General features: G+C 36.0%; 1 protein-coding gene across 6 annotated transcripts in view; it reads right to left on the bottom strand.

Annotated features, from left to right (window-relative positions):
* The window catches only part of FREM1 (FRAS1 related extracellular matrix 1), a 151,654-nt gene that overhangs the window by 37,680 nt on the left and 97,129 nt on the right, over nt 1-16,845 (bottom strand). For 2 of the 6 annotated variants that reach the window (XM_012543371.3, XM_031946382.1), the window contains exons 24-25: nt 15,894-16,158; nt 4,077-4,491 (exon numbers count right to left, since the gene is read on the bottom strand). In XM_012543371.3, coding sequence (XP_012398825.1) covers nt 4,077-4,491; nt 15,894-16,158 — 680 coding nt within the window. Of the gene's footprint in view, nt 1-4,076; nt 4,545-15,893; nt 16,159-16,845 lie in introns of those variants that run through there. The other 4 variants (XM_031946624.1, XM_031946680.1, XM_031946431.1 and 1 more) reach the window with 4 other exon arrangements.

The following is a 16,845-nucleotide window of genomic DNA, read 5'->3' as shown; positions in this document are numbered from 1 at the left end:
TGCTCCAAACAAACTGGACATCTCTTGATCCCATGAATATGCTCTATGACCTTCCTCCTCTTATGCTTTTGATCACATCATTTCCTATGTTCAAAATGTTCCTTTCTCCCCTTCTTAATCTGTTGAATTCTTATCCACTTTTTAAGTCCTAATTCAAATGGCATGAAGTTTCCTATAATTCCCATAAGGATAATGACTTTCTCCCTTATATTTTATGGAGCATATTATATCTCTGTAATATACTTATCATGGTATATTATTTTGTATTTTCTTACCCTCCCCCGCCCCACTAAATTCATACGCTACAAAGACAGGAATCATATCTTAACCAAACTTTGTATTTCCCTTGCCCTTAGTACAAAACTCTTGAAATGTTCATTGAATAAATGAGTACCATGTTTCCCCTTTTGATGTGATTTTTTTCTTGTGTAGCATAATAAATGTGGAAATATGTTTAGAAGAATTGCATATATTTAACTTATATTGAATTACTAGCTAACTAGGGGAGAGGAGGTGGGAGGAAGGGAAAGAGAAAAGGAGCCCTACACCAGAAGATGTGAGTTTAAATTCTGCCTCTACTACTTCCTGTGTCATCTTGGGCAAGTCAGTTCCATTCTTTGGACCTCAGTTTTTTTCATTTGCAATATGTGGTGTTTGGACTAGGTGCTGCCTATAAATATATCATTTTACACTTGATCCTCCTATATGTTTCCTCCTATTCCCTACTACAATCCTTGAGAAAGGTGCCCACACTCAGTGCCTCCATTTCCTTTCCTCTCATTCTCTTCTTAATTCTCTGCAAGCTGGCTTCTAATCTCACTGGTGATCTGAACTGCCCTCTCCACATTACCAAATTTAATAGGCTTTTCTTAGTCTTCTCCCTTTTTGACTTCTTTGCAGTCTTTGATACTATTTATTATCTCCTACTGGATACTTCTGCAGATTAAGTTTTATGACACAATTTGCTACAGTTTTCATTTTCTGTCTCTACTGTAGACTGTGAACTCTTTGAGAACAGAGAATTTTTTTTTGTCTTTGTATCTCTAGAAATTAGCAAAATGCCTGGCACATAATGGACATCTAGTAAGTACTTGTTATCTATCCTTCTTAGTCTTCTTTGTTGGATCTTCATTCAAATCATATAAATTAAGTCTGAGTACCCCTTATGCCTCGATCCTTCCCTTCTTCCTTTTACTGGATACTACTTCACTTAGTGATCTCCTCAGCTTCCATGGGTACAATCATCATTTCTATGCTGATGTTTCCTAAATCCACATATTCAATCTTAGTCTCTCTTTTCATCTGTAGCCACCTGTCTCCCACTACCTCTTAGACACCTCAAACAGGATACCCTGAAGAATCTCAAATTCAAAATGTCTAAAATAGAATTCATCTTTTCTCTCAAGTCTTCCACAATTTCCAACTTTCACATGATTTTCAGGGTCATCATCATCTTCTTGGTCTTTTGGCATTTCATAATTTTTGGGAAATAACTTTTCCAATTGGACTTTGTGCTATATATTCTTCATGACAGTGAAGATTATTGTTTGCCTTCCTTCTCAAAGAGGACCATGACATTAAGGAGGTGACACCATGACATGCAAGTGAATTGGATTTAAGTGAGGGTTAGGTTATGCAAAGTCACCATCCTCACTTTCTCCTTCAGAGCCATATGGGTCCAGTGGCAAGATATAGATCAGGATGACAAGAGATGGCCCTTTGATGGTGAAGAAAACCTTTCATGAATATACATCACCCCATTTTATGACTCCCTTGATAACCAGAGAGACACCATCCAATTAATTAAAAATCTCTTTGGTACATTTCACATAATTTTAACATGCACAGAAGAGGCTTTAAGGTAATACTGGTGATACTAAAATGAATGTTTTTTATGATACATAACCAATAATCAAAATGGAAATCTTATAATATCCACTCTTTTCAATTGATTACATAACTATGAAGATGTGCTCTGCTACATAATATAATTTGTGAAAGCCCATCTGTTCCTTTCTCCTACTTTCATCATATATGCCTTGATGCATATGTAGACTAATCTCAAAAATTTGGGAGAGACAGGAACTCAGACATATAAGTGAGTAGTTATTGACACTTTTTCATATGTTTTATGGGAGTAATAATATAGTCTTAGATTTTGGAGGAAAGAGGAAATAAACAAAATAAGAATTGAATATCTGATTCCTCTCCTTCATTCATTTCATTATCTTATCAACATTAAGTTTTTATCCTTCTTTGAGATTCCTTTCCTTCCCCAAACCTCAAATAATTAAAAACATTTTTGTTGTTCTTAGCATTCTTCACCAGTCTCAGATCATTCCACTTTTCTTATAGGATTATTTTATCCTCCATTATCTATCCTCACTTTCATCTTGTGTACATTTCTTTTTAAAATATAAACTAATCATCAGTTTTCTGTCAAAATACATTTGTTCTCTTTAGATAACTCTTCTGTTCCCTTCTCATCAAAACTATTTCCATTTGAGTTTTTAGAATTTCATTCTTAAAAGGGATTTCATTCATTAGGTTGACTTTCCCTATAGAATTTTAGTCCATGATATCCCACACATTTCCCTTCTTTGAACCCTCTGCAATCTGCTCTCTCCAAAACTATCATGTGTATCTGACTCTTCCTTTCTTCTCTCTATCACAAATTTTAAGACGAAGGGGTCACTTTCCTCACAGACTTTTTTCTTAACCACCCTAACAATCAAGTCTTCCTTGCTGGTGAGAATGAGATCCAGAATAGTTTCCTTTTCTTTTTTTTCCAAGTTCTGAAAGATGAAATTATCATTAAGGTAAGCCAAGAACCCATATATCTTGAATTAGATTGGTGCTCTTATTTTAGAGGAGATATTAGTAGACCACAATTTTGGATGAGCCTCATCACCAAAGGTTTCCCTCACATCAATAGTGTCAACTTCATCACACTTCCTTCTTTTCTGCTATATACTACTTAATAAGTATTTAATACTACTACTAATAATAAGTACTTTAATAAGTATTCCAACATCGTCTTTACTCCCTTCATATCTATCCAAACCAAACTTTTTATATACTAGAGTTCAAGCAAGAATTAAACAAAATAGTCTTTCCTCTTCTCGCCAGCTAAAAATGATTAATTCCTCCTTAAATTTCACTAAATCACTTCATCTAAATTTGTTCTTTTCTCCTTCTTGCATCATATGTCCTTGTATCCATGCCACAATTCCCACATTAGACTGTAGGATCTTTAAGAGAAAAGATTGCTTGTTTTCTATCATTACATCTCCAGTGCACAGGACTTTCCTTAATTTTTAATATATGCTTCTTGAATCAAACTGTTAGATTGTTTTTTAAAATATTCAAAGTAAAGAAAAATTCAAACAAAGAGAGGTTATATAATCATTTTCTCCCTTTTTCAATATCAAAGGAACTCTGATATACCCAAGGTATACCTCTATTTCTTTTTTTTAATGTAGGGTGATATGTGATATAGGAATGTCATTTTAATCAAGCCAATGATGAATAAAATTGAGACCTGGGCTGCTCTTTGACTAATGAGATAAAAACTATATTTTAAAAAACCCTAAATTCATTCAGGTATTATACATTTATTATGATTCTGTAGATTATAATGATTAAAGCAGTGGTAGACTGCTCTTGTGTGTCAGACATCCTCAAAAATCCTAAGGATTCCTAAGTATTATCTTTCGTATTATAGCTATATCCTTGAGACCTCTGTATTTTTCTATTTACTCTGTGATTCCTATATATAGTGTCTTCTCCAACTAGAATGTGAGCTCCTTGACATAACGAATTGCATTCCTTTTCTATTTGTATCTGAGCACTCAGCACAATGCTTAGCACATAGGAAGCACTTAATAACTATTTTTCTAACATGCTAACATGATCACTCTCAATTAACCCTATGGTTTCTTCAGAAACAGACTAAAAGCTAATAAAATGTAAGGCAAGGTTCCCATGTTGGATTATACAACAACAGAGGGAAACTTTTTTGTAATGATTTAGTGATAGATATAGAAGACAGTGATTGGAGGACTTTTCATACTTGCCTGAATAGTAAAGGAAACAGGTTCATTCAACACTCTTCCATCTACAACAAAACCTTGATTTGTCCTGTCAGTAGCCACAAAGGTAAACTGGTCAATTTGTGAATTTCCTCCCAGGTGCTTGTAGGCCACATTCATATTGTCCACTTCTTGTTGTGTAAAATTGTGCTGTGTGAGAACCATCCCCCGAAGATAGAGCTGTCCATATTTGGGGAACTGGGCCAAAAGAAATGTGAGGTTTTCTGTTGGAGTGTCTGGGTCAGAAAGTTGAAGGATGTCTGGCGAGAGGAGCACCATGGCACTTTCCATTACTCTTAACCCCTTGTTCCTGGTCACCACAGGCAAGGCTTGGTCAATAGTCTCCAGCATAATCTCAAACACTCCGTTCTTTGTCCTTAATCCATTGCTCACGACGAATCTGGCAAAGAGAGGCAAGGTAGCCTTCAGCATGGATGCTTGTTTCACCATCTACTGGAATGAAATGATAATACACACCTTTACTGAGGTATTTGCCTTGAAGTGACTCTAAAATGAAAAAAAATCAAAGACTTCTCAAAGGAGGCCTTCTCACTTTTAAACTAACAGCCCCATTTTTAAAAGTCTCTTTCACTGATGTACAGAGAAAAAAAATCAAGGATATTAAATAAGAAAGTTTAAATTTCACTTATGACACCTTACTTGTGTGATCTTGGAGAAATCAGTTAACCTCCTGGCCCTTGGTTTCCTTATGTGTAAAAAAGAGGGTGGTTGATCTAAATTCCCTCTGAGAACTCTAGATCTATATTTACACAGAAATGTATAATGTAAATGTATAGATGCTTGTTTAATTGAATGTAATAGAATTGAACTTTCATAAAACATATGAATATAGACTCATAAAATGGAGCATTTTGTCTGGCTGTGCTATTTTTTAAACAATTCCACCAAAAGAATGAAAGATAAGACACTCATATCTTCCTAGTTTGGGGGATTTTGAGGGGGAAAGGGAGGTGGAGATGAGAATTGTATTTTTTTTCTCCTGAGTATTCTTTTTTTTTTTTTATTTACTAGCCTTTTATTTACAGGTTATATGCATGGGTAACTTTACAGCGTTAACAATTGCCAAACCTCTTGTTCCAATTTTTCACCTCTTACCCTCCACCCCCTCCCCTAGATGGCAAGATGACCAGTAGATGTTAAATACATTAAAATATAAATTAGATACATAATAAGTATACATGACCAAAACATTATTTTGCTGTATAAAAATAATCAGACTCTGAAATATTGTACAATTAGCTTGTGAAGGAAATCAAAAATGCACGTGGGCATAAATATAGGGATTGGGAATTCAATGTAATGGTTTTTAGTTATCTCCCAAAGTTCTTTCTCTGGGCATAGTTGGTTCAGTTCATTACTGCTCCATTGGAAATGATTTGGTTGATCTCATTGCTGAGGATGGCCAGGTCCATCAGAACTGGTCATCATATAGTATTGTTGTTGAAGTATATAATGATCTCTTGGTCCTGCTCATTTCACTCAGCATCAGTTCGTGTAAGTCTCTCCAGGCCTTTCTGAAATCATCCTGTTGGTCATTTCTTACAGAACAGTAATATTCCATAATATTCATATACCACAATTTATTCAGCCATTCTCCAACTGATGGACATCCATTCAGTTTCCAGTTTCTAGACACTACAAAAAGGGCTGCCACAAACATTCGTGCACATACAGGTCCCTTTCCCTTCTTTATAATCTCTTTGGGATATAAGCCCAGTAGTAATACTGCTGGATCAAAGGGTATGCACATTTTGATAACTTTTTGAGCATAGTTCCAAACTACTCTCCAAAATGGTTGGATTCGTTCACAACTCCACCAACAATGCATCAATGTCCCAGTTTTCCCACATCCCCTCCAACAATCATCATTATTTTTTCCTGTCATCTTAGCCAATCTGACAGGTGGGTAGTGGTATCTTAGAGTTGTCTTAATTTGCATTTCTCTGATTAATAATGACTTGGAGCATCTTTTCATATGACTAGAAATAGTTTCAATTTCTTCATCTGAGAATTGTCTGTTCATATCCTTTGACCATTTTTCAATTGGAGAATGGCTTGATTTTTTATAAATTAGAGTTAATTCTCTATATATTTTGGAAATGAGGCCTTTATCAGAACCTTTGACTGTAAAAATATTTTCCCAGTTTATTGCTTCCCTTCTAATCTTGTCTGCATTAGTTTTGTTTGTACAAAAACTTTTCAGTTTGGTATAATCGAAATTTTCTATTTTGTGATCAGTAATGATCTCTAGTTCTGCTTTGGTCATGAGTATTCTTAAAAAGTCACTAACAAACCTGAGTTGGCACTAAAACAAAAAAAGTGATAGTCAATCTAACTAAATTTATCTGTAAACTCATTGTGTACAAGAAACATATTTAATCTTTACTTGATAAATGTCTAGAACATGGAGAAAGAATTGCACAGTGGACTAAATATTACTCTTGGAACCTAAAGAGCTGTATTATAATTCCGCCTCTAATGTTTACTGCCTATATTATTTTAGACCAAGTCACTTATTCCTCTAGATCTTGGTTTCTTCATACATATAAAACTGAAATTAAATAAATTTTGATATTAAATAATTATTAGCATTAAATAATATTTGCATGTTAATCTCATGACAGTCTATAAGTCTATGGGAGTGTTTACTGTAAATCAGCTCAGCTAAATCCTCTGCCCGGGTAGCATGTCTTCATCTTTCATAGACCTTAGTCTATGAAATTCTTATTCTCTTCATTCTTAAATGAGAAGGTACCTTAGAGGCTATCTAGTCCAACTTTCTCAACCAAAGCCTCAGAGAGGGAGTGATTTACCTAAGGCCACACAGGGAGTAAGTTTTCTGACTCCAAATTCAGCTCTTGCTCCACACTATTTCACTCTTTAGCTCCCTTGAAACCTTGGAGTTTGCTTTGGATTCACTCTTTCAGCTGAGGAGCCTATAAACTAGTCAGGGTTCAACAACTCTGACTTTGCATTCTCTTAAAGTTGTTATGTTTTGGTTTTCCCTCAGGTACCAGTCTTTCTTGTTAGAATATGCAGAACTCCCATCTTACTTAGCCTCAATAAGCCAAGGCAGGACAAAAATGGTGATTCTGGCCACTATTACTGCAATTTTTGATGTTCCAATGGAATCAGGGTATCACTGCTATAGGCAATCCCACGAACCATAGAGATGACAACTCAACCATGTGCAAGTCCTCACTTCTATGTCTACAAGACATTCATTGAGGATCTTTATTTCTCTTGACATCACATATTTTCTCTCTATCTCTTAACATCAAAGGAGCATTTAAATTATCCATCATTCATACCATGAATTTGTTAATGTTTAGCCCATCTTTGTTTCTGTTCATATATTTTTCTAATAACATTCTTTATGATGCTTTTTCTGCATGATTGCTAGTGGGACTAATATTACCACTTCCTAATGCCCACTTCTGCATTCCTTCACTGCTTTGGGATAATCTGAAAACTTAAATCCTTGGTAGAACATGGAATTTCATGAGTTGGGCATAAGGCATCCCTGAAATAATATCGGTGCTAAAAAAAAATGAGCCTTTACTTAATTGGTCTCTACTTTAGACCTGGAGGCAGGAAGACTCAAAATCAAATACAGCTTCAGACACTTAGTAACCTTGTGATCTTAAGCAAGTCTTTTTTAATCTGTCTGCCTCGATTTTCTTATCTGTAAAATAGAGATAACAACAGCACCTACTCACAGGATTGTTGTGGGGATCAAATGAGATAATGTTTGTAAATTACTATATAAGCTCTATAAAAATGTTAGCAATTATTATTAAAATTTGATGACAATAAAACAATTATCTACTGACAATTTTTTTTCTTTTTGGCCAGCCAGATGGAGTTAAGTGACTTATCCACAGCTAATAAGTATTGAATGCCAGAGCTGAACTCAGATCCCGCTGATTTCAGGGCTGGTGCCCTAGCTACTGTGCTATTGACATTCTTAATACATTTCAATTAACTTGACAAGATTATGCAACATATTTTCCAAGCATCTTATACTAGAAGGCTACCATTTTATATCATTTATTTTAATATTTTGACTTGGACTCTCTGCTACAATATAATGAAGTGTTGGCATTTGAACCAAAAAAAAAAAAAAAAATTAACTAACACAGGCCTAGAAGGGCTAGGCCTGGGATCACTAAAATCTATTCTGCATCCCTAACCTTTTGGAGGTCACTGAGGTTTTTTTTCCTATGTTAGGCAGGCTGTCCATCTAAAACTCCTCTCACTGTCTGGCATCACTGCTTGATGATCAGGATTTGACCAACTTGTAAACAGGCACTCTGCCATCAGACAGATGGGAACGAGCGTAGGCAGGCCAGAGACCATATATGAGTAAGAAATATGTTTACTGAGGACCATATTCCCAGCTGGGAGCATCAAGGCAGCTGTCAGAGCTGACCTCAAGCTCATGTGCCAACAGTGAGAGAGATGTGATAACTAACATTGCTAGGTCAAGTATAAAACTACGATGAAACAAGTAACATTGAAAGTTTACATGAACCAAGAACACTATTTCTCTTATACCAAGATAGGTATCAAAAGTGTCAAAAGTAATATGTACAGTCAACTCCTTCCCCATTATTAATTCTAAAAAAATTCAAACCCTTTTCTTCAAGTTTCTAGAGACATATTTGGGAGGAAATATGCTCCAATCATAATCTAAGATAATGTAAGTGAGATGATTAAATTACAATACAAGATTTGATTATAGGATCATACGAATGGAACTAGAATTCTTGACAAGGGTCATTTAATTGCAGTCCCTTATTTTATAGACAAGGAATTTGAGATCGTAGTCAATTTTATCTCCCAGTGGTTTCCCAATGACTCCAAAAAATAACCTCTAAATATATTTATGAAGTTATAAAGCAGATGATTTTTAAAATTATCTTCCTTTCTCCAGAAAATGTATTGGTTGGTACTATCAAAGCAGCATCTCTTTCTCTGTGGCCATTTTATTTATTTCCATTCACCACTCATCCTCCTCTCTATCCCCCTGGGAAAGGAGTAAGCAGCCAAGCTCACCATCATTCTCATGAAATCTGGGGGATGAATCTCAGATTTAGTTAGGGTTTGTGGCATGGTTTGATATCACCATTACCATGGTAAAGCGTTCAAGCTTTCTATATTTCCTTGGCAATGGAATTGGCTGAAAAATCTGCCATCTGTCATGGCATTTAGAAGATAAAAATGGAATCATAAACAGTGCCAGCTTAAAAAAAAAAGGAGTAGAGCCTGCATGTCAAAATGGAGGACATTAGCATGTTCTTTTAGCGCCCGGCTGCCAGCATCTGCAGTCAGGTTGCTAATCACTCTGTGTCATCTGTCCCAGCGCATGCTGCCAAATCTTTCTTCCAGGCCAGCAGCACCAAACAATGCAGGAGAAATTTATGATTCAAAAAAATATTTTTTCAGAAGGCAAAATCTGATCATTAAATTCCCCCATTTAATTACTGTTGCCATTCCTTCCGCTAAAAAGGAGAAGAGGAAAACAAAATCCTAAACTCTCTGCCACAGAATTTATCTCCTCTACCCATCCAAATTCCTTGCCAAATTCTAATAGCAAGTAGCATAAATTTGGGTGATTAGACTAGTTGCATATATTTAATTTTTAAAAAGCATCACCATCATACTTTCATTAAAACAGGCTTTCAGCTTTGGTTTAGTGCCACTTGACAAACAGCATGGTGGTGCACTATTGGGTTAGTGAGACAACAAGATTAAAAATATGGGTCTCGGGCAGATGCTGGACTCTTCCATTATAAATATGTAAGGTTCCAACCAAACATCAAAATGAGACATAGAAGATGTTACTTCAGATGATTCCATTTTAACTTTCTCCCAACTTAAAAAAAAAAAAACAAATAAAGAACTATTTTTGCCTCTGATTAAGGTAGATGCTATAATAATGGGAAAGAAGTTGAAAGAGGATGAACAGAGGGCTATTAGCTCTGAAAGTGTTCTCAATCTCTACACACTGATTTAGATTTTTAGTTCTAGAGCTTAGAAGACTCTCTTGTTCAACCCTCTTGTTTTATAGTTGAGACAATTTATATGGGTATACTCAGATGGGTCATTATTTGTACAAGGTTACCCAGATAATGAATAGTAAAGTAAGGATTAGAATCCAGCCCTTGTACTCCAAGGTCAAAATTCTTTCCCTTATACCAAATCTCTGCCTTGAAGCTCATATGACTGCTGAGCCAACCATGGAAATGACTTTTTTCAACATGAAAAGTTCATTATTAACTTTTAAACTTTGTAGATTTTTCTCATCCTAAAATAAAAATGACTTATCTTTCCCCCCTTCCCCTATATTCTTTCCTCTCTGCTCCATCACCCTTCAATTACCAAACTTTTCTGCCCCTACCATGACGTATACATAAGTCCATGCATTATAAATCATTTTTAACATTGGATAGTTGAACTTAAATATAGTTTTAACTTTACTTTGTCTATCTCAAGGTAAAAATTTATAGCATCATAGGATTTAGAACTCAAAGGGTTCAATTCAATGAAAAAAGAAGCTGAAATATTGTCTTAATGTATCCCTCCCCTCCTTCTTCTAGACAGCCATCCCTTTTAATCCAAAACTAGCCAATATATTGTAAAAGTCTGACAACAATATGCAATATTCCATAAGTATCAAATTTTTCATCTTATAAAAGAAAAGACTGAGTCATAAGTGGCAAAAAGTGACTTGCCAAAATCACAAAAGGCAAAATTGAATTGGAAACCATGTTCTTTGACTACAGTTCTTGTGCACTTTCTAATGTACCATTTTATTTTGGTATTATTTTGTAAAGTGCTTTGAGATTTTTATCACTGGGTTTCATATCTATCTCTTCCTATATCAATATGACTTAGGAAAATAGCAAAATATTTATTATTCATTGGCCACCTTCCACGATTTAAGAGCATGGGCTCATCAAAAATCCATTTCAAGGTGTCCTTAACAGACAAGTCAAATATGAAAACAGAAATTTACCAATGAAAATCTATTGTCACTAATCAGAGAACAGACCTGAGATTCAGAGGTGAGAACAAGCACAGACAAATCCTATGTCTGATTACCGTCCCTTCCAGGCAAAAAAGTAAATTCAGAGCCATAGCTAAAGCAGAGGAATTTATAGATTATAACTTGAGAGCTGGAAGGAATTGCAGAGATCATGGAGTCCAAACTCCTCCTTTTGTAATTAAGGAAAATGAGACCAATAGAATTTAAATAACTTGACTAGGATTACTCAGAGCTAAGCATCTGGAAAGATTCCTTGCCTTGCTTAGAGCTCTATTCATTATGCCACACTGCCTCCAGGACCTTGTTCTAAGGCACTGATATGGAGTTGGGGGACAGGGAGTGTAGGGTCTTCACTTTCTCCCCTGGAGGGAGCTGTCTCAACATTGTGGCTCACAGCCTAGTCCCTGCCATTGGAAGTTTCCAGTTCCAAGCACTGTGGTGCTTGGTCACTTTTGGGGTCATCTTGGTGTTCCAGTCCCCAAAGAAGTAAAGGTTGGGCTGATGATCTTTCCCCTACAATTGAAACAATAATCTGATTGTCCCTTTGCTCATACTCCTGTTCCCATCCTCCAATTCCTCCATCCTATCTCCAATCTACACTTCCTATGACTGGGTTTGCTTCTCTAAAGTACTTGTCCTATTTCTCTATAATGGACTTTTTCTGATGCTGTCATGGAGAGGCTCAGAGTTCAGAAAGATCTTGGAAGCTACGAAACCAAAGAGGGAAAAAAAAAAACTCCTGTTCAAAAAACCCCAGGAAGTTCTCAGCCAGCCCTTATCTAAAGATCTCTTTAGTGATGAGGAAATCCCTCCTTCCAAAGTCATTCATTCTACTCAAGGATAGAGATCTTTATTAGAAGCATTTCCTTTGCTTAAGCTTAAATCTGTGTTTTTTCAGCTTCTACCATATTTCAACTATTGCTCATAGTTATGTCCTTTAAGGCCAACAAACCCAAGTACAATCCTTCCTCATGAGAATCTTTTGAATATTTCAAGACAGATCATGATCTTGGTTTTGCCATTTACTAGTTGTGTAGTAAAAGCAAGTTATTTCATCTCTTATTCTCAGTTTCCATGTCTATAAAATAAGACAAACTAGTATAAGAAGTGTTCAAAACCCAGATCAGCAACTTGTTAGGCAGATCACTGATCTCAGAGCCCCAGTTTTGTGACCTCTAAGATAAGGAAAACAATGTTTATCATCAGTCTCAGAAGGTGGCTGGGAGGATCATAAGAGAGATGTGAAAGTTTAAAATTTAATTTAAAATGCTATGTGAATTTGACTATTCTTAATATTGTTAAGATTATCGAATACTCTAACCTTCAGGCCCCAATTAGCTCAGTTGAATAAAATCCAATGTGAACTTTATCCACCCATAATTGGTGATCACTCAGACAGTCTAGTGTGGATTTCACTCTAGCTTAGCAAACCATTTCTTAGAATACAGTTTAATAGTGAAAACCAGCAACTTGCTTAAATTACTTTAAAAAAAACCTGTCTTCTATCAGTAGAGGTACTTACATACAAACAATAATTCTACTAACTCCAAAACATTTTCTCTATTAAGTACAGCAATGTTCCTGTCTACTAGGCAATTCTTTTGTTAGTATAGTTTGAATAATTACACCAACTTAAAAACAACAATTTTAACTTTAAAATATTCTACTCCCCATGTCCCCCAATTAATTGCTTAAGATCACAGAGTCATATCATCCTAGATGTTAAAAGTTGAAATGATCATCTAATTTAAAGTCTCATTTTACAGATGAGGAAACTGAGGCTCAGAAAGGTTATGTGATTTACTGGAAAGTCACACCAGTCAGCAAGTAACAGGGAATTCATTAAGGATTTATGGTATAGGCAATAACTGTTTTGCAATGCTTTGAACTTTTCACCATTCTTATAATTTAACACTGTCTAATTAACACCTTTGGTTCACTTTTGAACATGGGCAATGACCCAGAGAGGCAGCAGGAGGGAGTGGCTCTACCAGCTGGTGTTAAGAAGAAAGAGAGAAGCCCTGAAGCTGAGGATGCATTCAATAAGCTTAGAAACATCACCCACCCATGCCAACAAAGGAGTGTGGCTGGTCCCCTCTCTCCAGACTTACAGACCCCTCAGGCTATACTTTATTGCTTCTTTTCCTTTTCAAGGAGGCCCTTGAATGAGAATAGTGCTGCTGCTAGTGGTGGTACAGAATCAGATGAATCAAAAGTCAAGTGTATGAATAAGGGAAACAAATTCAAGAGATTGGTCTTAGAAATTCTTAGTGATTCCTTCAAATGCTAAGTTGCTACAGCCTGCCGGTTTTTGTAAATTTGGGGGGGGGGGTTGTTTGTTTCTTTTTTTAACAAGAAAGACCAATCCAATGCTTTTATCTCTGCTTCTTAGAGAGAAATCTATCAAGAGGGGAAAACAAGGAACACTTCAAACTTCCTTTAAAAAAAAAACATGGATTGTCCAAATCATCCCCCCCCCAAAAAACCCTCTGCATTCTCAAGTATCAACTAAAGTTACTACTAATTAAGTATCTCATGAAATCATATTATAACTTAATATCAGCATTATCCTGGCAATTGTATATGATTGAAATTCATGCAGTGCAACAATGTCAGAAGAATAAAAATTGTAAGCAACCCAAAGGAAAAGAGAAAGCCATCTTGAGAAGTGGGGACAAGGAGAGAGGGGGTTTTTAAATGGGGTTTTTTTCAAAATTCCAGTTGTGTAGATTATATCATCAAGGGTATGAGTGGAGTCATGTGAGAGATAACATATGACTGCCCATTTGCCACATTAAGATCCATAACATTTTAAAAATCAAAATGAAATAAAGTAGAGCCTCCAGCACACTGAGTAGGTCCTCTCTGGATGATTTACAGAAAGACAAGAACATTAATTATACAGGATTAGAAGACCATAGAATCATAGGACTAGAGTTAGAGGGGGCCTCAGGGACTGTCTTATTCAAACATTTCCCTCCCACCCCCTCCTCCCTTTTTTTCAAATACAAGAGGAAACTAAAGCTGAGGGGAAAAAAGATGATTTATCCAAGTTTATGCAGGCAAGCTCAAAAGGGAAGATGTGATTCCCCGGTTCTCTGACTTCAGAATCAGTCCTTGCCTTTGCATCATGCTGTGTAAAGGGGTTTCAAATTGCACAGGTGGAGAGAATACACACACCAGTAATCAGACCAGATCACTGATTCCTCCCAACTGAAAGCATCAAAGCAGCTGTCAGTGACAACCTCAAGTTCATGTGCCAACTGTGAAAGAGTTGTGATTGCTGACACTCCTATATGCAATATTAAAAACTCTGATTCTACAAGTAACAATGAAAAGTTTCTATGAAAATGAGAATTTTATTTCCTTTGTTCACATTTAATCAGGCCAAGTGTTAGAAGTAATGTTGGAGCCACTAGGTGACCAAATAGCCATTCTGGAAGTCAGGAGAACTGAATTTCAAATATGGCCTCAAACATTTGACATTGTATCACCCTAGACAAGTCATAACCCTAATTGTCTCACCAATAAAAAAAAAAATTAGTCAATCCGTTTCCCCAGGTTAATTAAAAACACTTTAAAAAAACCCTCTTCACTTTAAACCTCTTATAAATGCATTGGGGAAATCTGTTCAAATCAACCTCAGCAACACAAGTAAGATGAAATTACAAAGTAAGATTTGGACATAGCACTGGAACTTACACCCTAGAGAGATCATCTGACCTCAGTCCCTTTATTTCAAGGATGAGGAATCCAATGACCCAGAGAACTCACTTCTATAACCTATAAACACATTTTTGAAGTTTCAAAACAATAAGGTTTTGATAAAAATTATCTTTCTCCAGGAAATGTTGCTCTTCTGGTTCTTTTCCTACTTTTTCTGATACTCTTTTTTGGGTTTTGTTTACTGATTCATCTTGCTCTTATGCTCTAAGCATATTATGGGTGCCAGTCTTTTTCTTCTACCTCCATATTTTCTCCCATTGGTTCTTTTCACTTCTATGAGTTCAAATGATCACTTCCATGCAGATGATTCCCATATGAACCAACTTCTTCAAGCCCATAATATTTTCCTCCTTAATTCATTTCACAGCTTTATCTGAATGCCCATAAGCATCTCAAACTTAGCAAGATCAAAACCCATCATTCTTCCTCCTAACACTCACTCTTTCTAATTTCACTATTTCTATTTTTAACAATTCAATCCTCTCAGTTACCAAAGATCAAAACCTCTTCTTTGTCTCTGTACCATTCTCTACATTTAATAAATATGGGAGTTCTACATTTTCTTGCATACACACATTGTCACAGCCCTACTTTAGATCCCTATCATCTTTCCTCATCCTTATATTACTGTAGTAACCCCAAACTTTGAAAAAAAGGTTTTATTAAGCATCTACTGCATTCAAAGCTCAGTGATAGATACTTGGCAAATATTATCTCATCTGATCCTCACAACTCTGCTGAATGGATGCTGTTATTATCCCATTTTACACCTGAGGAAACTGGGACAGATGCCTAGTGTTACTCACCTGTGGAGGCTGAATTTGAATTCAAGTCTTCCTAATTCCAGGCTCATTACGGTATCCTGTGCCACCTAGTTACTTTCAGCTAATTGTCTCCATTCCTAGCTACATGGCTGTTCTACTTCTGAAAAAGGACCTCAAAAATATTTTTCCTTATCCTGTCATTCTAAGGAAAAGGTATGTAGAAGCTTCAATGGGACTCACCTGAACATGTCATTGGGAACAGCTGCCTTGCTTTTGTGTACATAGCAGACTTTCTGACCTGCAATATCCATCTGGTTGAAGTTTGTGATAGAGACTCCAGGATAGCTGATGTATTCCATCTGACCATATTGAGGTGGAGAGGTGATTACAAAAAGAAGTTCTTCTGGCTTATTCGTGCCATCAGTAGCTAAAAGGGTAGAGGTGGTCAAGAAACCTTTGTCCCCATTTGACACTACCAGCGGTTTGGTAAAGACAGCAATATCATCTGCAATATAGAAGAGACTCTGGTTAAGAATTCTATTTTCAAACTCTTACATAGGATCTTTGCCTTTTTGAGGGATCTTAGGCATTGAACACTTTTCCTACACAGAATCAAATAAGTTTGGGGTTGGAGAATCAAGTATTCTGTGGCACTATAAAGTGGATTGGCAAAGACTCAGCATGGAGGGATGAGGATGAGCATTAAAAGATTTAAGAATTGCAAGAACATTTGCAATACGATGAGACAATACAGTGAGCAAAAGTTCTTAAAACATTTCTCTGCCATGAGACTTACCTGAGTGAAAGAGAAGTTGGTTCATATTTTGTATGTTCTTTTTTCCTTTTAACAATACAAAAATAAAGCACTGGATCAGGCTAGTTATGTTCTCCAAAATCTACATATCTTTTACTTCCATTGAGCAGATCAAAACTGATCCCAGTTTTCTAGGATTCGGACAACACATTATGGTCACCCATATTTATTCATCCTGGTATTGTGTTTTGCATTTTTATTTGGAGAAATGACTTCTAAATCCTTTCCTAATCCCTTATTTGTATTTTTGGAGGAATATAAGAGTACTCAAATCAAGTCATTCTTGTTCTTGTGTTTGTGCAACTTACTTATACTCAACAGGTGTGTCCCACTATATCTGCCTTTATTAAATACAACACTATCATTGTTATCTTTCAG

The sequence above is a fragment of the Sarcophilus harrisii genome, chromosome 1, assembly GCF_902635505.1.
Source record: "Sarcophilus harrisii chromosome 1, mSarHar1.11, whole genome shotgun sequence".
NCBI classification, from domain to species: Eukaryota; Metazoa; Chordata; class Mammalia; order Dasyuromorphia; family Dasyuridae; genus Sarcophilus; species Sarcophilus harrisii.
Note: the sequence above shows the minus strand (reverse complement) of the source record. Positions and strands in the feature narration are given on the sequence as shown.